The 19,889-nt window shown below is 30.8% G+C and overlaps 2 protein-coding genes across 3 annotated transcripts; one reads left to right on the top strand and one right to left on the bottom strand.

The window, feature by feature from the left end:
• Nucleotides 1-415: 415 nt before the first annotated feature.
• Nucleotides 416-3,745, top strand: LOC137820849 (peroxisomal membrane protein 13-like). Its single transcript, XM_068625136.1, has 5 exons — nt 416-887; nt 1,285-1,509; nt 1,628-1,929; nt 2,599-2,691; nt 3,173-3,745. Exons 1-5 carry the CDS (start codon nt 869-871, stop codon nt 3,392-3,394), a joined length of 861 nt encoding a protein of 286 aa, XP_068481237.1. The 5' UTR covers nt 416-868; the 3' UTR covers nt 3,395-3,745.
• Nucleotides 3,746-5,121: 1,376 nt separating this feature from the next.
• On the bottom strand, nt 5,122-13,497 carry LOC137813336 (uncharacterized). 2 transcript variants are annotated; one of them, XM_068615544.1, is made up of 17 exons: nt 13,082-13,497; nt 12,891-12,981; nt 12,665-12,783; nt 12,345-12,535; nt 11,999-12,209; nt 11,122-11,362; nt 10,340-10,731; nt 9,938-10,043; nt 9,592-9,788; nt 9,017-9,351; nt 8,354-8,453; nt 8,067-8,285; nt 7,414-7,653; nt 7,063-7,272; nt 6,668-6,937; nt 6,341-6,550; nt 5,122-5,759 (listed from the first exon to the last, which is right to left on the bottom strand). In XM_068615544.1, exons 1-17 carry the CDS (start codon nt 13,364-13,366, stop codon nt 5,604-5,606), a joined length of 3,573 nt encoding a protein of 1,190 aa, XP_068471645.1. In that variant the 5' UTR covers nt 13,367-13,497; the 3' UTR covers nt 5,122-5,603. The 2 variants fall into 2 exon arrangements, with proteins under 2 accessions (XP_068471645.1, XP_068471724.1); XM_068615623.1 differs by having other exon boundaries at nt 9,592-9,785.
• Between the last annotated feature and the right edge of the window lie 6,392 nt (nt 13,498-19,889).

Genomic DNA, 19,889 nt, shown 5'->3' with positions numbered 1-19,889 from the left:
AACATCTCATAATTTATAATAAGTTGCAAATATATGTAAAATGGATATAAATTTCATAAAATTAAATTAAACTTATTAATAGAAACATTCGAGTCAATTTTATATAATAAACCTATGGTAAGGTAATAAAAAATCATTTTAAGATAATTATTACGAAGTAGACTTTAGGCCTAACTCAATCCCATAAAATCGACTCATAAAATTAAGGTTTGCACCCACTTATATACAATGAAAGGTTCAGATCTCTAGTCGATGTGGGATCTCCACCAATAACTATGTTTTTAAATGAATATTTTATATTAATTTTTTAATCTAAAACATATTTTTACATCCTCCAATATATTAACAAATATTTAAAGTATTAAAGACAAAATAATTGATAAGTAAAAGCTTTAGACGAGTGAGTCAACCTTTTATAGAATTGAGAATTCACATTGTGGAAGGTTGGCTTTTTAAAAAAAGGAAGAAAAACGAAAAACACGTGCTGTTGTAAAAAAGTTGGAACAACAGAGATGAAGGTTCTTGGAATGAGTAATTAAAATTATTTTTATTGTTTATAATAAGAAAATTTGACATACTTAATAAATAAAATACTTTTTAAATTTTAATTATTTAATTAATATCCCTAATTAAATGAATCCACGCCATGGTTATTTAACATTTTACCTGTTTTGTCACAAAAAAAAACTAAATGAGGAAATGTTTTCACCGTCCTGATCCGTTCCACCAAAGATAAATCAATGGCTGAAATCGAAGTAATTAATTATTAAAACACTTTTTTGTTTAAGATATTGTTTGTACCAACGTAAACATCTAAATCGCGTTGAGTTGTTGTCTGAAGAGCTTATGCTGTTTGATTGCAATTCGCATGGAACCATCAGCTTCAGGTTCAGTTCGCAGAACCCTCGATTTTTTAAATTTGTTCTTTTTCTAATTTCGTTTATTAAAGAAAAGGGGTAATTACTATTGTTGTTGTTGTTCTAATTTTTCTTGATGAAACCAAATAAAGAAAAGGGTAACCGCAAAACTTGATCTTTTGGTGATTATTAGTGAAATTGGATTTCATAGTTTGGCATGTATTGATTCGGCAATTCTGGCGGTTCAGTCAATTACTGTGTAGTATTCTGGGCATTATCAAAATGAAGTGTGGTTTGTGTCAGTATTAGAGACAAAAGAGGTTTTGATTTGTGTTTCCTGAGTGGTGGAGGTGATGATAATGGAATTTAACTTTTCTCCCTCTTAATGGGATTTCCATTCCAACAATTTTATAGTTTTGTGTTGCAGCTCCACCTAAACCGTGGGAGAAAGTAGCAGCCTCATCTGGGCCTGCACCTTTTAAACCCCCATCAGCAGGTACCACGAGTGATGTAGTTGAGTCTTCAGGGACTGCAAAACCTGGGGAAATAGTTTCAGCTTCCAATAACACTGCAACTGTCAATAGGAATGCTCTTGGAAGACCCCTTCCCACAAGGCCTTGGGAGCAGAATTATGGAAGTACCAGCTATGGAGGTGTCTTTTTTATGTTAAATTGTTTCTGGTCTTGCATATTTGTTCTCCTATGATCCTATCCTTTTGGTTTTTCCTTGCTTTACCTATTTTTGTGAGTCGTTTCATTTGTGATTTACAGGGTATGGTTCTACAATGAATTACAATTCTGGATATGGATCCTCCTATGGTGGAGTGGGAGGGTTTAGTGGTGGTGGAGGAATGTATGGCAACGGTATCAACAGTATGTACAGGGGAGGAGGATATGGGGGGCTTTATGGGTCCTCTGGGATGTATGGAGGGGGAATGTATAATGGTGGCTTTGGTGGTGGTCCAATGGGTGGTTATGGCATGGGTGGTGGTCCTTATGGAGCTGAAGATCCCAATAATCCATATGGTGCTCCTTCACCGCCCCCAGGATTTTGGATTTCTTTCATACGTGTGGTGAGCAATATAATTTTCTGCCCAGTTTTGTTCTTTTTTTCCTTACTAATTGATTTTGGTTCTCATATTCTGGGTTACTATTACTAATTACTTGATCATAAAGTAATGTATAATTTCTTATTACTGATAATTTATTTACTATTTTTTTAATTATATGTTTGATACACATCAAATTCTCTCTCATTTCTTAATAACCTTAATTTAGTACAATGCATTTCTTTTGTATGTTATTGTACAACAAGAAGTTCAATTGGTCATTCCTGTCTGTGCTTCATTGGCGTAATAATTACTCTCACTTCAGTTCAGACTAGATGCAACAGAAACTAGGAGAATAGATGTTCCTTAAGTTTTAAGTCTTTCAGTGTTGTTCTTCGATTAAAATTGGAATTTAACATCAACAATTTGCGTAATAAAGGTCTTCATTAAAAGTCAGTGTATGTAGGTTACTGAGGTAACACTATTTTTGTCCTTAATCTTTCTTATGAAACTTCATGTTTTTAGGTGTATTTGGCCATTCAATCGGCATTCTAAAAGGGACACGTTATTTTAAATCCTTTTTTGGTGTACTCTATTCACTGTTCTCATTCTACTCCACGACCTCAACCTTTCCCCCTCCTTTGAAAATTTGCTTTGCATTATTTTATTTTATTTTTTCCCTTTAAATTGTAGATGCAAGGCGTGGTTAACTTCTTTGGTAGGATTTCAATTCTCGTAGACCAGAACACGCAGGCTTTCCATATGTTCATGACCTCACTTCTTCAGGTTTTACTTTCATCTTTTTCTTTCCATTTTGTGTTCCTTTCCTTTATTAATTTGTTAATATTATACTATAGGCTCTAATGGATGTTTGAAGATCACAAGTAATCTATAATCGCTCCTATCTTTTGAATTCTGTTAATTTGAAAAGCTTATTGGACAAAATTAAAATCAAGTTTGATCTGGCTTGTCCAGTCCAAATTCCAACTCAGTTAAAAGTTACCAAGTGATTTAATCAAAGCACAATTCGATTGATGGATGTATGTATTAGTTTTCTCACACAAATGCACTGAGTTTACCTTCTGTTACATTTAATTTAATGCATATTGCAGTTAGCCATTCTAGTTTCTATTGTTTACTTTCTTTTCACAGGGCATGTTGCCAACAATGATAGTCCATGCCAAAGATCACTGTGTTTTCTCCCCCTTTCAAATAGTATTATGAATGTTATTTTAATGCCATATATGGTTACTTGGTATCTTGACAGCTTTTTGATCGGTCTGGTGTGTTGTATGGAGAGCTAGCTAGATTTGTGCTGCGGTTGCTTGGAGTCAAATCTAAGCCCCAAAAGATTAACCATGCAGGTCCAGATGGACTTCCACTGCCTGGGCCACACAGTTCCTCTGTAAATCAGAACTATATTGAGGGAACAAAGGCTGCACCAAGTGGTTCTTGGGACAATGCATGGGAATATGATGCCAATAAATGATGAAATGAATCTGTTGTGCTGCTGATAGAGAGAATCCAAAGACAATATAAGGAATTGAGAAACAGCTGAAGCAATGCAAATGAAGATACTGAAGATGTGCAAGTCATGCTTATCCTGGAATTTTCAGTATGCTTTGGTTAGATTTGTTTGTTTTACTGGAAACGAAATACAATGGTAAAACAAACCAGTAATACATTTACCTTTAAGCATCTGCTTGGAATTTTGTGGGATACGATTTGTATAGATAGTTGTATTGCTTTGTATTTCAAATGTTGCTTAACCTATTGGGGGAGACAAATAGAAACAAGTAAATTGAGTGAAAAAAATATAAAGGCTTGTTTGACTCTTCAATTTCTGGTTTTAAAAACCGATTTCTTAAAAAATTTGCATTACTGAGCAATTAAATTTCATATAGACTTTACTAAGTTCTGACAATTGTTTCCAAAATAAGTTTTTTAGAAATATATATATATATATATATATAAACGAACAAAAAAATTATACGTTTTCTCATCTGTTTTTTTAAGCATCATGTTCAAGTGTTTAAGAAACATCTTATTAGAAAATACAAATGTTCTTGAGGCTCAAAAACTTATAAGTATATCGGGACAATCAAATATAAGAAAGAATATACATTGTTTTTGGGTTACCTTGTATTGTTCTTCCTAAACATTGTTGTTTTCTTGGGTCTAAATAAATGCTAGAAGCATAAAGCTTGTTTTCCCCGACTCTGTAGAAATAGTAAAACCCCATCAAAGGTGATGCTACACCTTCTGAACAATATAGACCAACAGTAATCGCATTACCTTCAACAAATTATGTTTTAAACCTTTGTTAAACACCATCCTTAAATAACACTGTAAAGTTGTTTTAAAGAAGAGTGGAAATAAATGTCAAATGGTAAAACTGTTTCAAATAGCATGTGTGTATTGTTTATAAATAAGTACTTATCTAATAAAATAAGCATATTCTTTGTTCTATTTCTTTGTCTAATCTGCTTATTTTAAAATAAACAAATTTTATCTTCTTAAATAAGTGATTATTTTAAGAAGTACTTATTTTAAGTTATTTTATTTCAATTTCTATGTAATTCTTTAAAATTTCTATCTATTTTAATTTACTCTTTTAAATTGAATTCAATGTCAATAACTAAAATATTATTTAAATTAATTATTATCAATTTAAAATATAACTAATAGACTCAAAAACATTTATTTATTATATTTGTATATAAAATAAACATTTATGTAAAAAAATTTAAATATGAAACTTATACATTTTACAAGTTAAAATAGTAGTTTGTCTTAAATTTTGACAAATCATTTCAACTGACTGACAACTCCACAAGAAACTTCTAAAATATAAAAAAAAAAAATCTCCTTCTAAAAGGTTATCTTCATAGTAAATTTTAAAAAAAAAGTTCCCAAACAACAAAAATTTAAAATAACCTGAATACTAACTTTCAAGAGTCTGCTTCCGGGTTGTCGCAGAAACAAATTGGCATTTGAATGGAATTCTATAACATTATGTTGTCTCAGATTTTCATATTTAACTAGTTCTTTCAAATATCCTTAAATAAAAATAATAAATAACACATTTAATATTTTTATGTTTTAGGCACTACATAACTTGTAATGTATATTTCTTCCTAAAATTTGACTTCTAAATAATACGTAATTCAAAGATAAACAGTAGAAGCTTCCAGCACTAAATAAGCAGAGCAGAGGTAATAGAACAATAGAAATTAATTTTCCAAGGAATTTGAAATAATTTTACAGAAGCACAACTGTCAAAGTAACTCCTCGCACAAAATTGATATTCGTACTAACTAGTAGTAACTAACAAAACACGCAAAACAAATTTATCTAATAATTCACCTCTTTTTTGCTCAATAATTGACACTAGCAGGACAAAATTTATAGTAATACATGTACTTGCAACATGCGATTTCTAAGCCGGGATAACCGATTTCCGACTCAACCAATTTTATCTATCAATGTTGTCATTAATTCCTGAGATCCATAGCACCATTTCCAAAACAATCTACATGATGCTGAATACGTGAAATTTGTTCTCTTTAATTCCATAATTCACGTAGATCCAACCGCATGAACCTTTCATTTCATGTTTCTCTTTTGTGACAGTTCCAAGTCACCAAAATTCATTTACCTCAACAATTTCAGAACGAAATCTAGTAGTAAATGTAAACCTATGCTTTCCGAATTCTCTTGTTCTGCTTGCCTTCTGCCCGGTATTTCCCACGTCTTTCCTCTCTCCGGCGTTTCTTCAACAACTGCTCATCTTTTGCTCTCTCTGCTTCAAGTTCTTTCCTTTTCTTCTCTTCCTTAAACTTTCGCTTTTTCATCTGCAAGGGGCTCAGAAAATAGAGTATGTCAAAAGACATGCAACAGCAGTGCTTTAAAAAAAATGTGCTCCATCATAACAATGTCACTTATTATGAATGGTATTGCTAAAGAACTCCAGAATAAAAGACTCTAGATACCATGAAATTACAACTTAGTCAACTGGGAATCAATTTCTCAAAAAGTCAGTAAAAAGGGTTAGTAATTAAGACCCATTAACCATTGATACCTTGAGGCAAGAAAAGGAAAAGTGAAAAACCATCAAGAGGACAGTAGCCATTAAAGCACTGAAATTTGGTGAGTTAGGAATATAACCCAGTATATCCAGAGGACAGTAGCCATTAATTAAGCTACAAAATCATTGGCTAGTGAAGGCCTTCTTTGAATTTGAGTGAACTAAAGGGAAAATCTACTGTGTTTGAAGTTAATTCATCCTCAATTTTAAAAGACTTCGCATCCAATAAAATGGAACAAAAATACTTTTTAGCAATGGAGTATAGTCCCAAGCCAGTTGCACAGTCTGCTTGGAAATCTTGATAGAAATTCAAATAAAGTTGAACAAACAATCAGCTGCCATACTTACCTTCTCATTATTTATTAACTGGAGATGTTGAACAAGAGCATGAACTTTGCGCTCTCGAGGTTCCATGACAACACCCCTTCCCCTTCTCTCTTCAAGTAAGGGCTTCTTTCGCTTGGGTATATCCTTGGGTTTTGAGGCAAAGGGAAGACTTGCTTGAAGAGACTTGGGAATTACCAATGGATTGAACTTTCTAGGTTTTCTTTCAATTTTCTGGCAGAAGATGAGAATGAAAATAAGTAGACAAACTACAAACCATAAGGGAGAAGAAACGTCTCAATGCACAGCAGGAAGGGAAAGCATCCATTAGTATCAAACTAGAACATGTACCTTGTAAAGTGAATCTTTATTTACAGGAACAGGAAGATTGTGTTCTCTTCTCAATTCTGCAACGGTCCTCATTCCTTTCCAGGTCTTTTCACGAGGCTGTAATGCAGTTGTCAATGGATTATAAAACTGAGGGACTTCAACTTGAGTCCATGCACGCAGGAAAACAATGTCACTCATCAGGATTTTATCTTCAAAAGTGCACCTAGCAATTCCTTCTTTAGTTTGCCCACCATTCCTTTTTGCTTGATTACCTATTTCTTCTTTTGCGACCTGCCAGATTAATAAATAACTTAGGATAAAATAGATGGTAAGTTATACGTATCCAACTGCTGTAACTACCAAAACAAACCATCAGTATAATGTACGTCACTAACTCAATGTGACAATTCACAGACCTTCTTGACCTGCCCCCTAATCCCACTGACTGTTCGAATAGCTGCACCTTCAAACCGAGCTACTTCAAGATCTGAAGTAAACATATCCTTGATAAGTGCTGTCTTCTTGAATATCTTGCATGGATAACCAACCAATTTGATTTTCTTCGCTATCCTTGCTGCATGATTAAACTCAAGCACAACTGCAGTGGCAGTAATCCTAAATGTTGCCTGATAAACATAAAACATCCTCTCAGGCACTAAGCAAAACAATAACACAGAAAAAAAAAAGGAATAAACTAGTAAAGATCCCATGATTTGACAAGACTTTAAAGAAGGATTATTTAACAGAAAGGAATGTAAGCACCAGACCTGATTGTTTGATAAATTCTGAACAGCTACAACCCCAGTGTTGGGAGGAGCAAGAGGGCCCCAAAACATAGCAAGGCAATGCATGTGTTCCGGAGTGTACTTAAGCATTCGATGCCTTCCATTGCTATCCTCAATGGCATAAACTGGGGTTGTCTGGTAACGCCTCCATCCTACAGATACAATAATTGGATCTCTAGTCTTCAAAACTTTCTTGTGCCACCTGTGCCGCTTTAACCTTGTCTGGAAACAAATAGAAAACAAATCTCAAAATTCAAATTTCAGTCAACTTTTAAAACTGAACTCAAGGCTGCTATTTAAATGTTTTAGAAGCCAAACTTTCATTTTCTTCTACACAAACAGATTTTTGCATTCCTTTCCTCGCATATAGGAGGTCCATGTTACCATCTTAGTAAACAGCTATAAATAGTCACTATTTCAAATATAAATAATACACAATACATTCATTTTAATATTTTACAAAGTTTTTTTATGGTCACACGTGACTTGTCCTAGGATTATTGCATTAAACAATCTGGACAAATAGAAATCCCAACCAATTTACTTTTAAAGAAAATATTAGTTTTATTGACCTTAAAATGTTAATAACACTTGTGAACTTAAACATTATAAGGAATTATGCTTTAAACACAGACCTGCATATATCCAACATTTTCCTCCCCTATACCAACCCCTCCAACCAATATTGGATGGTAGGGATCAAAGTGTTCAACCATCTCACAAGGAACATCGTCAACCTCCAACCTTAGGTATGTCCCTGTTCGGAAGCCTTCTATCTCCAATCGGGTATCTTCATCAAGATCATTGAGTTCAGCTATATTCCTTTGTTTCTGGAGTTCGATCTCCTCCTTCAACTGGGAAAAAACAACACGTATTAGCCATAATAGAATGTGGTAGTTGACACCTAATGTTTGCAATTTACCTTGTCAAAATAGCTACTTTCATTAGCTTGACCACGCTGGAACTTGTGTTCACTTTCATTACCAGTGTCTTCCTCTGGTGACCCAGGGTCCTCATCAAATGTAAATAACGGAATTAAGGTAACAAAATACAGTACCATATTGCACCCAACAATTTGCTAAAGTCAGCATCACACATTAGACTAATGAGTCAGTGTCTTCACATTTCACATCATTATCATACCAATGCCTGAGACATTAGATCCATATCATTACCCAAAAGTTTAGGGCAAAGGGCCTTGATGAAGTTTTCTATGTGGACCATTCATCACTGATTTGGATTGGACCCTTATTCATGTGAAAGACATCAAGTTTTGGCAGGGATGGAAGTGGACCATAACCCAAAGAGGCTCCACCATTAGGACAATTGTAAGACAGCATTATTAAAGTATGGCATAAATTGGTAATCTATTTTCTAGTCCTATGGAATTTTTATTTCGTGACTGTGCATGTTGGTGGAAGGGTTGTTAACCTTTGAATAAGACAAGCTATGTATGGAATTTAAAGATATGATTCTACCAAAATCAACCTTAAAGTTATAAATGAACTTTTTCAGATGAGGGTGTGGATTAATAGAAGTAACTGTTCATGTTCAATAAGTATATATGGAGAGAAAAAAAGGATATTGAGAATCAAATTTTGCACGGAGAGCACGTTTCTTAAGCCTCCGCTCCTCAGCTTCCAATTCATCTCCCTTGAGTGTTGTTGCAGCATCATCTGTTCGATAATTCTCATGTTTTTCTCCTGTTTCCAAATCTTCAAAGTCACCATAGACATCATCATTTTCTCCTTCAGTATTAGCTGATTGTAATGCATTTCTGAGTGCAGCTTTTGCCAAATTGCCAGACACAAAGCGGTTCCGAATCTCCTCATCCCATCTCTGATTCACAAATTGTGCACACTTGGAACAATCCTCAGTGTTGACCACTCCATCATCATCCAATCCATCTCTCATGTTTTGCTATATATTTTGAAGACAAAAGGCACAAACACAATTGCTTAGTTCATGTAGCAAACAATAACATACTTTGAGGGCTAACAAAGTAACAAATTTAAAAAAGGGTTTTTAAGAAATACCAACATGTACATTTCAAATGTGGTGTTTCTAAAAATCGTTAAAGGAAAAAACATTGCTAGACAGGCAAGCAATAATTAAATGAGCAATTTGGTACATGTCCTGACAAGGTAGTAACGGACAAACCTTTTTCAGTTCTTCTATGGGCTTAAAAAAGTCATCATCACTTTCCTCGTCTCCACTATTATCATTCTGTGTGTTTGTAGTGATTGAATTATTAGTAGATTCCCCATACACAAGTTGCATCAAGCCAGGAACTTTCCGTGAGAGAGTTCTTTCTGCCAAAGACTCCTTCCACTTGGAAACATTACCCATGCCATCTTCTATGAGAAAATGAAGAGAAGTCAGAAAAGATATAAAGACTCTAGTTTCAGTAACAAGTTACTGATTTATAGCAATTAATATCAGATACAATATAGCCAGACAAGAACAGAAGACATAAATCTTAACAATAACATGAGGAAAACTGCACCATTTGTGTCAATGTTATCATCTTCCGCCTCTTCTTCTGAAGATTCTGAATCAGAAGATGCAATATCATCATCACTGGCAACACCATCCTCGTCTCCTTCTGAATCCTATCAACAAAATCAGTTTGAAATTGAGTGTCACAATAGAGCATTTTCAATGCAAATTGACATACATATCACATGAAACAAAAGGGAAAATAATTATATTCAAACAGCAGTCAGTAATTCAATGAGTTTTAGCTTGGATAACAATTCAGTATAATATAAGCCTGACCTCATATAAACAAGATACGTAGGAATTAGAAAAATGAAAAAGGAATGACAGTAACACAATCTATGATATTTCCCTTATGTGAGGCATGAGTTGTGTGACCAAAAAACAAACAAAATTGCTTAAAGCTTACCATCACATCACTTTGATCAGTATCATTTCCAAATATTGCTCTCCGCCTTCGTCTTCCATCATGAAACTCAATATGTTCTTGTATTTGGTCTCCATTCAAAGAATTACTATTTGGTGAATCTTCATCGTCAGAACCAGAAGCTTCACTTTCTTTCAAGGTGTCCTCTTCATCCTGATCAGATGATTCTGAACCATCCAAATCCTTTGAGTTTATAACAGCCTCAGTCTGTTCTACATCATTGTTTGTGCCATGTGCATCAGCGAGAGCTTCTGATGATACTTTAGGCTTTTCACCAAAAAGACTGATAAAGCTGTTCTCCAGCTTTTCATTGATAGAGTATTTGGTATTCTGTAGTGATTTCACCAAAACCTCTCCTACATCTCTGTCCTTTCCTGTCAAAAGCATATGAGATAAAAGTTTAATAAATAAACTGTTCAAAACAAGGAAGAAATCAGAAAAGTGAAACAAAAACACTATTGAGTTATGCACAATATAACCTGAAAGTATAATGAGTAATTGTGTTAAAATGATGCAGGTAAAAAACAAGTACCATGGATAACTGGTGTCATATGATATGATCGCAATAAGATATAATGATAAAAGTTACAAACCAGCAGAATACCTCAACTTTCTATCAAAGGAACCGCCACCATATGATCGTAATATGATTTCACAGACAATGATAAAATAATCAAAATATATTTATTCTTCCACCATATGACCACAATATGATTTAATGAACAGGGATGAAATACATGAAGGAAAGGAAACTAACAAGAGACCTTTGCTTGTCATAGCAGAGTTTTCACCATCAACTTTTGAGAATTGAACAAGGTGGTCGTTAATATTTATGTATACAGCATCTTTGTCATACAAAAGATCCCCAAGTCCAGACATAGGAGCATAGAATAATCTTTCCTTATCCCGCAGTCCTTTCTTTTTTGCAGCAGATGGAAGAGGACAAGGATCGGGTAAAGCAGTAATACAAGTTAAGCTATAATCACCCACTCCTGCTATGTGTACCTGATTTCCAAAATCCAAAACACTGGTTAGACTACCAATATTTGAGGGCACGTAAACATAATACTTCAATTACCATCTCATAACTGTATTTCTCTAAACAGATAGTTTAAGTTGATCAAACACTTCTAGCATGCACCAAACTAAAACAGTGAACCCAGTGACTAACTGAATTCCTTTTTATGTAATATATACATTCAAATCTCTTGTGGAGAAGGAAGGAGATTTTTCAGCAGGGGGAATGGTTAATATAGTGTATAAGTAGAAAATAAATAGTAATTAGTAGTTTGAAAAACATTTATAAAATAAATGAAGATATTTTGAAATTAAATTTAAGCAAAATTAGCATGAAATTTTAGATACACAGATATTAGGATTTAAGATCACAGTTACATTTTAATTATTTATCCCCTTCAGCTAATTGGTTACAATCAGTATACTGAAATCAAACCAACAGATAAAGCATGAATTTGTTCATGTCAAGGCAAGATAACAGTGCGAACTTTGAGCTAACCATGAGATGAGGAACCATCTTAAGTATCAATCGAGGACACTATGTGCACTCTACCAAAAAGCGCTAGATTCTAATGAATTTAGTTTCAGGAAAAGAAAATAATATACTTGAACTGCTAAACACACCTTATTGCCCTTTTTCAAATTACATCCTCTAAGATAACCATAAAGGGTGACTTTTCTATCACATTTATCATTAGAGTGCACTTTTTCAGGAGGAGTGATGTCTTCAAAACGATCAACTAAAACATAAGGGTGGGAAGTTCGCCAAGATAAAGGATGAAACTTCATGACTGAAATAAATCGAGCAAGATTGTGAACTTCCCGCTTAACATACCTATTAAATTAAGGAAAGTCAGTATTTAAAAGAAAAAACTACTAACAAGGCCTAGTAAACACTATTAAGCATTAAAATGCAGAAGTAAAAGAAGAAATTGTATAGTAACAAAACAGATTTCTTCTAACAACTTACTTTCCATGAATTAGGCCTGATAAGTAAAATAGTTTAGCGCCATCATATATCTCTGTCCAAAACCGGTGTTTAAGTCTTTGTTTTGTTTTCCTCAGCTTTTTCACATCCTTGAATTTATCAAGATGGGTGAGAACGCCCATGACCTTTGGGAACCCATGAACTTGCAATATATTTAGGAACTCAAAGGTTTCCTACAAAAAAAGTAAATATAAAAAAACATCATCCTTATTTTATAAAACGATGCCAAACCAAATTCATCAAAATCACACAATAGCACCACTACACGTGGACAACCCTATCGTCATTCACAAACAACTCACCATTTCAAACCCATAACTCCCATCTATGAGAAGAAGCGCTAGATCAGCAAACTTCGCCGCGTCTATCATGCCATTGATATCATTCGGACATTCCACAAACTGCACCCGCCTTTGCTTTCCTGACAGGTGAAACAAAAAAACACCGTTAACTAAGTGCAGAGAAATAGTGAAACACACACAAGTAAAGGTACAGATAGAAGCAATGTAGATAAAAATAATCCCAGACCTGACACAATAGTAATTGGACCTCGAACATCGGGCAAATTATGTTTCGTGTAATGTTTAACCAAAGATTTAATCAGAAGTGACTTCCCAACCTGAAATCAAACCAAACACACCAATCAATACAGGATTGATATATGATGCAAGCACAAAGTTGAGTTAAATTATAGTGAAATAGAAGAGAACAATAAGCACCTGAGGAGGACCCTGCACGACGACGACGTATGGTGCGACTTCGCCGTAGGAGCGGTCAATGATGGGAGCGTGAAGGCGGCGCTGCTCTTTCTCGACGGTACGTGATTGCAACCGCTTGGCTTTGTTGGAGGAAGAAAAGGCGAATGCCTTAGGGTTTTGGTGTTTCTGATCCTCTCCTCCGTCATCCTGATTCTGCTTCTTCTTACTCTTCTTCTTGGCGGATTTGGAACCGGATTGGCGGGTCCTGTGAGCCCTGTTGGATTGATCGGCGTCGTTGACGGCCATTGAAAGAGGTGGCCGAACTCTGCCACCACTGTCTGGTGAGGTTTAGGGTTTATCGGCTTCGATTTTAGAACGATAATGGCGGCCACGTTGTACAATGCACGAAAACCTACTCGTTGTTTTTATCTTTATTTGATTAATTTAAATACTGTGATTACCTTTATCTTCACAAAATAAAAAAAAAAATACAAATCTCACTTTTTAGTCAATGAGAACGCAATAAAATTTGGTAATGTCAATAACAAATATTGTTGTTAAATTATTTATTTATATATATATAGTTTTTTAATTTAATATTTTTTCAATACAAAAGTATGATAAATTAAATTCACAATAGATTTTTGTGATAAAATTGATTAAATTTTTATATCTTTTATGTAGAAAAAATATTCTTTAGAATTATAAATACTAAATTGTAAAATTTATTATTTCTTTTATTAATTATATTTTAAAACAATGATGGTGTGTATAAGTAAGGAGAAATAATTTTAAATTTGTATAAGTAATTTTGAGTAAGAATTAACATGTGCAAGTGATCATGAAGATTCATAGAAATTATATATTTAGTACGTACATGTTTACCTTTATTAAAATTTTACTATCTAATATTTGTAATGATTATTACAAATTTACTTTCTAATCTATATATATATAAAAAGATTTTCCATTATAACTAATTTTTTATACACAAATTTGTTTATATTTTATCTTTATTAATATTTTATTTTATTATTTTATTTTTTATATTTTAATTATTTCCTATCTTTTAAATATTTATTAAATAACTAATTATTTTTATAGTTAATTAAAAATTGTTTTTTTATTTTTAAAATTAATATACTGTCATTTGTAAAAAACAGTTATGTAAAAAATCATTTTTTTTTATATATTCTATCTCTCTTGTAAATTATAGTTTTTTATCCTTTCTTATCATTTGGTTTAGTTCTTCCCTATCATTTAATTTAATTGTTATCTTTCTTATCATTTAGTTTTTTCAAATATTATGAATTTAAATAGATATGTATTTAAATATTAAACATAAATATATATATTTATACTTATATATATAAAAAAGAGATTTTTCTGACTTTGAAATATTTTCTTATTTTATTCTTATATTAAAATTTAATTTAATTATTATATTATTTACATTACGTCATTTTCTATTTTTTCTATAACATATTAAAACAGTTAGTAGATTTAAAAGTAGAATAAATTTTTTTTAACTTAAATTTTTTAAATATATATTCATTTCTTCAATTTTCATATGATTGTTGCTTTCCAAATTGAATTTTTTAATTTATTTTATTTTAACACGGTTCTTTCTCTCTTCGCTCTTTCTCACTTTATATCTCTTATTCTTCAAAACTCTTGAAACTCAATAACATAGCTCTCATGTTCTTTGTGTCTCTCATGCTCTCTGTGTCTCTCATACATACAGATACACATAAATATATATTTTATTTAAATAAATATAAATATACACATAATAATAGTAAAACTAAAAAATAAACAATGTGAATGTGTTCGGACATCTTGTAATATTATAAAGAGTATAGAGAATTTATTTATTTTCACATGGAAGTATATGAAAGTCTTCAATGACATCATTTTGTATTATTGATTTATCCTAATAAACATTTATTTTGCTTTTTTCAACAACAAATCTAAAATCAATTTGTTACATTTTTAAATTCTGCAATGTACTAAACTTAATTAACTATTAAAATAAAAAACCATAAAGACTAAGTATACAAAACTAAACTTAGAGGAATAATCTTTTATCTTAGTCTTGCCCTCCGTTGTTTAATCAAGACAATAAAATAAATTCACTAAGTGGTTGGAAAATAAAAATAATAGGGATGGGGAAATGATTTACATATTTCCTAAACAGCATTTTGAAATTTTTCATCACTTTGTTAACTTTGTCTCCGTATGTTAAAATATATAATTTTGTATAGAAATATTTTATAAAATATTTTTTAACTTTGGAAATATCTCTAAAATACAAGGAGGTACTATATTTTAACTGATTTTTTAATTTATTTTTTTATATCCAAAGTTGTTTTCTTTCTATTGATTTTTTTTTCAACAAGTTATTTCTAGTTTTCTCTTTTAATTAGCATAACATTTTAAAAATTACTAGAATAGACCAAAAAATATATTTACAACTATAAGTGGGTTGTGTTTCGTAGGCACAACTTCATTTAGAATAAGTTGTCATGGTAGAGCATGACTTGAGGATGATGTAAGTAAAAGGCAAAAGTCGTGTTAGATTGCACGACTTAGTATAATTTATTTTGGCTAAAAAATTGTGTTTAATGTTCAAGACTTTAATTAAGGTGTAATGTATGATTTTCATAAAAGTTGTGTGGGCATGGCACAACTTTAGTGCAAAATAAAATAATTGAAGTTGTGCAAATGTTTTCATAGGTGTGACAACTCCACTTGTTTTTGTTAAGAAATGAAGTCGTGTTACACCTATATGACTCAAATTTGATTTATTTTTTTTTTTGCGTCCTTGCAGCACCCACCTATGCCTCGGTGTTGGCTGACATGGCAAACACAAATAACACATTGGATGCGACCATTGCTGACGTAGAGAAAATTGATGAGTTACTCTCACACCCTGAAGTGTCAAACTTTTTTGTGCACACGATGTTGAACATGGAGAAGAAGCAAAAGGTAGTGGATGATGGTTGAGTCCTCATGGTTCCAACCCCACACCAAAAACTTCCTCTACATCGTAGTGGATTAACAAGATAATAAAGGAGTTTAACTTGGTGTATAACAAGTTCATCAACATGAAATTCGTGTTTATGTCTTAAGTTGTTTTCACATTAATTTCATCTCGTAGCTCCACTTCTTGATGACAATCCAATCACATCATTAAACCTATCCAACAAACCCTATTAACGTATTTTAGATTGTGTTACAGCAAAAGAAACCATAAAACACATGTCATAACTCATTTACTTCCTTTGACCATTGAGTTGAAAGAATACATTATTTGGGTATGTATTTGAAGATTTGTTTCATTGCAAACAAGTACAATTATATTTAGTATTGTTGGGAATATCAAAATGGTTTTTATAAATTTTAAGCATTTATTAAAAAAATATTTATACTTTGAGTTAATAGTTTATTTTAGTTACAACATATTTCAAGGTTTGACATGTTTGGTGAAGATAAAAACCAATTCCCTCATTTATCTACAAATTGTATAAAAACTCTTCTCTTCCTTATATCCATGTCTTTCTTACTTTTTTTCCTTTATTACATATATGCATGCACATATTAAAAATGACTTCGAAATTAACAAGGACAACTTCATATGTAAAGAAGTTGTGACACTTGATGACATTACATGTGATGAAATTGTGGGACTAAATCACAATTTTGTCGTTGTAGGACACAATGATTTTGTGTAGGTGTAACATGATTTCAATGTAAAACAAAAAAACAACTCAAGATGTTACACATATGTATGATTTTAGTTGTTTTTGTTTTACTCTAAAGTTTACACCCACACAATTTATATGAAAATACATTGACCTCAAATTACATCTTAATTGAAGTTGTGGACATGGAACATGATTTTTAACTAGAAAAAAATACACTGAAGTTGTGCAAAATTAGCACGACTTCTATTTTTGTCTTAGGTCTCACCTTAAGTCGTGTTTTACCATGACAACTTCTAAATGAAGTTGTGCTTACAAGTCATAACTTTCCCATAGTCGTAAATAGTTTTTGTTATCCATTATGATAATTTTCAAAACAAAATTATTTTTTTTAAAAGATAATTAATTTTTATAATTATTATCTATAAGTTTTGGAAATTTCAAAGGTTTTTTTAGATTTTATTATTCTTTTAAGTGTTAAAAGAGTATATTTTGTTAATCTTATAATCACATTACAAACCAATCATAACTATATTTCATTGTGATATTTATCATATTTAACATTTTTTCTAGTTTGTCAAACAATAAAATTAAAAGTGTAAACACAATGTCATGAAAATTTCCTCTATGATTGTTTCAATTGACCAAAATTAAAAATTTCATTTATCACTTTTCAACTCTCATCAATAAAGTGTCAATTGAGTAAGTATGACCTTGAAAAATATTTGTTGTTCAAACATCACAAACTAAACAGATTTTAAGAGTATTTTTTTACATATTTTTCTTAACTTTATCCATTATTTTAACGTATTTTTTTTTCTACATCTGCCACGATATTTCTACGTCTCATTTTAAATTTAAATTCTACTTAGAATACAAAAATATAACTAATTTTAATACGTAACAAACTTTTGTGATAGTTTATTATTGTTGAAAACGATAGATTAAGAAATGATTACCTAAATTTGGGAATTTCAAATTCACATTAATGTAAGAAGTTAAGATTCTTTATACTTTTAAATTTAATTATCTTATTTTTGTATTTGGTTGAAGGGTTATTAGCTTAGCTAGTATTGAAACATCTATTTTGAAGTCGTGCATTTTCAACTAGATATCATTTTATTATTGATCTCGTGAAGATCTCTTAAAATATAATGAATTATAGTTCATTTTTATTAAAATGATTAAAGTTATTTCATTATTATATGAAAGTAATTTCCAACATTATGTTTTTCTTTTATCAAAGAAAGGCTAATTTTAAGCATGATTTTTTTTTTATGTTATCTAAAAGTTTTTTATATTAATGTTAGTTGAAGTTGTAGTTATTTCTTAATTGATGATAGTTAGAATTTTCTCAACTTAAATTCCTCTCACATTAATATAATTTATATTTTGTTTGACATTATTAATTAGTTGTAGGTTATCATTATTTCACGGTCAATATTAATCATGATTTTCTTGATAATTATAAGCAATCTTTTTTTTTTCAGTGGGTGTCAACTTTATTTTACTCTCGTAATTATTGTTTTTTTTAATATTTATATTAGTTGGTTTTAATAGACAACACTAATGTTTTTGTTGTTAAAAGTTAGTTGGTTAAATTATTTTTGTAGTATCGATTGAGAACTTTTTTGATCAATTTTAGCTTGAATTTTTTTGTTCTTAGTGTCAATTAAGAAGATTTTTCAATCAACATTTGAGAAGTAAAAAAAAAAAAGAAACTCAACAAAGATTAAAGAAAAAACTCTTATTAATATTAGCTTGAAAAATTGATATCAACGTGAACTGAAAATATCATTTGTCCATATTAATTATCATCGATTAAGAAAATGAAATTTTCACTAACTTCAATCGAAAAATAATATTAAATATTATTTGATATTTAAATGATTTATTATGTTGGGTGACAATTATAATACTCCATTCAAATTTTAAAATAAACTATTAAAAATATGAATTTTCTTAATCAAACAGAATATTCAAAAAATTAAATAATTTTGTAGAATAAAAAAACTATTCAACTTAAATGTACTTAAAATTGTTTTGAAAATGATGACTAGTCTTTTTTTTTTTTATGTAAATGAAAGGTAAAAATAATAAAAATGAAGCTTGTTTCTCGTGACATTTTCGCAAATTCTCCATGCACCTCTTTCTCTTGCATATATATATATATATTAATTTCAATAATATACAACGAAGAACATTAGATGTTTTTCTTCATTTTCAAGTGGTGGTTTAAGATTTACGTGATTGATAGTGAATATTAGTAATTAAAATAAGTTTTGTAATATTTTTAATGATAATATTTATGTTTTCATTCGCTTATTTTATTTTTATGTTTTTTGGAAGTCAAAAAATTCCAAACAAAAATTAACAATATGTAAAATTAGAATATAAAACTAAAAAAAATTATTATCATAAAGGGAAATGTGAATACAATAAATTCGTCAACTCTCTTACACACGCTTAAATGATAAAATTGCTATCTCAAACACTCCAACATAAGAATAATGAAAATGTTACAAACTAGAAGGGAGATATGAGGAGTACAACTGAGGTTATTTAAAAAAATGAAATTATGCTTCATTTAGAATTATTTAAAATTTTAAAAATAAATTTAAAACAAACTTAAAGAAAGAGATGGATGAAGAATTTATCTATATTTTTATCGTCAATAATTTTTTTGACAAAGTGCTTTAGAAAAACTCACTTGTCTATGAATAATGTTTGATTACTGCTATAAACAATTTATATGTTAGAAAAGTCTTCACCAAATAATGAAAGTCAAATGATAAAACATATACAAAACAACAACAATGATAAAAAAAAATATACAAGACAACATTGTGGTTATAAATAAATAGTAGAAAAAGAACCAAATTTAAAATGATTAACGACATTTTATTTGCCTCCACATAAAAAATTCAACAAAAATTCCACTACTAATAAGATTATACGTTGTTTCAGCCAAACTAAGAAAATTATTGCCTCCACAAGTTTTCTTAAAAAAATTGGAAAATTTTGATATTGCAAGTCTTATGGACAAACTTGAAAATTTCTCTCCTTATTGATATTATATATTTCTTAAATAACTTATTTTAAAATTATTTATTTTAAAAGCTCTT

Source organism: Phaseolus vulgaris, chromosome 11, assembly GCF_000499845.2.
Source record: "Phaseolus vulgaris cultivar G19833 chromosome 11, P. vulgaris v2.0, whole genome shotgun sequence".
In the NCBI taxonomy this organism is placed as follows: domain Eukaryota; kingdom Viridiplantae; phylum Streptophyta; class Magnoliopsida; order Fabales; family Fabaceae; genus Phaseolus; species Phaseolus vulgaris.
The sequence above is the reverse complement of the archived record's forward strand: the minus strand, read 5'-3'. Positions and strand labels throughout refer to the sequence as shown.

Bases quoted from the DNA above. Each gene is read 5' to 3' on its own strand.
- LOC137813336 (XM_068615544.1), bottom strand. From the start codon at position 13,366: ATGGCCGTCAACGACGCCGATCAATCCAACAGGGCTCACAGGACCCGC. The intron at 11,363-11,998 runs GTGTGTTTAGCA...TTTGGAAATCAG, and splicing joins ATTTGAAAAAGGGCAATAAG to GTACACATAGCAGGAGTGGG. The intron at 6,938-7,062 runs GTCTGTGAATTG...TTAATCTGGCAG, and splicing joins TTAGGGGGCAGGTCAAGAAG to GTCGCAAAAGAAGAAATAGG.
- LOC137820849 (XM_068625136.1), top strand. The intron at 1,930-2,598 runs GTGAGCAATATA...TTTAAATTGTAG, and splicing joins GGATTTCTTTCATACGTGTG to ATGCAAGGCGTGGTTAACTT. The intron at 2,692-3,172 runs GTTTTACTTTCA...GTATCTTGACAG, and splicing joins TCATGACCTCACTTCTTCAG to CTTTTTGATCGGTCTGGTGT.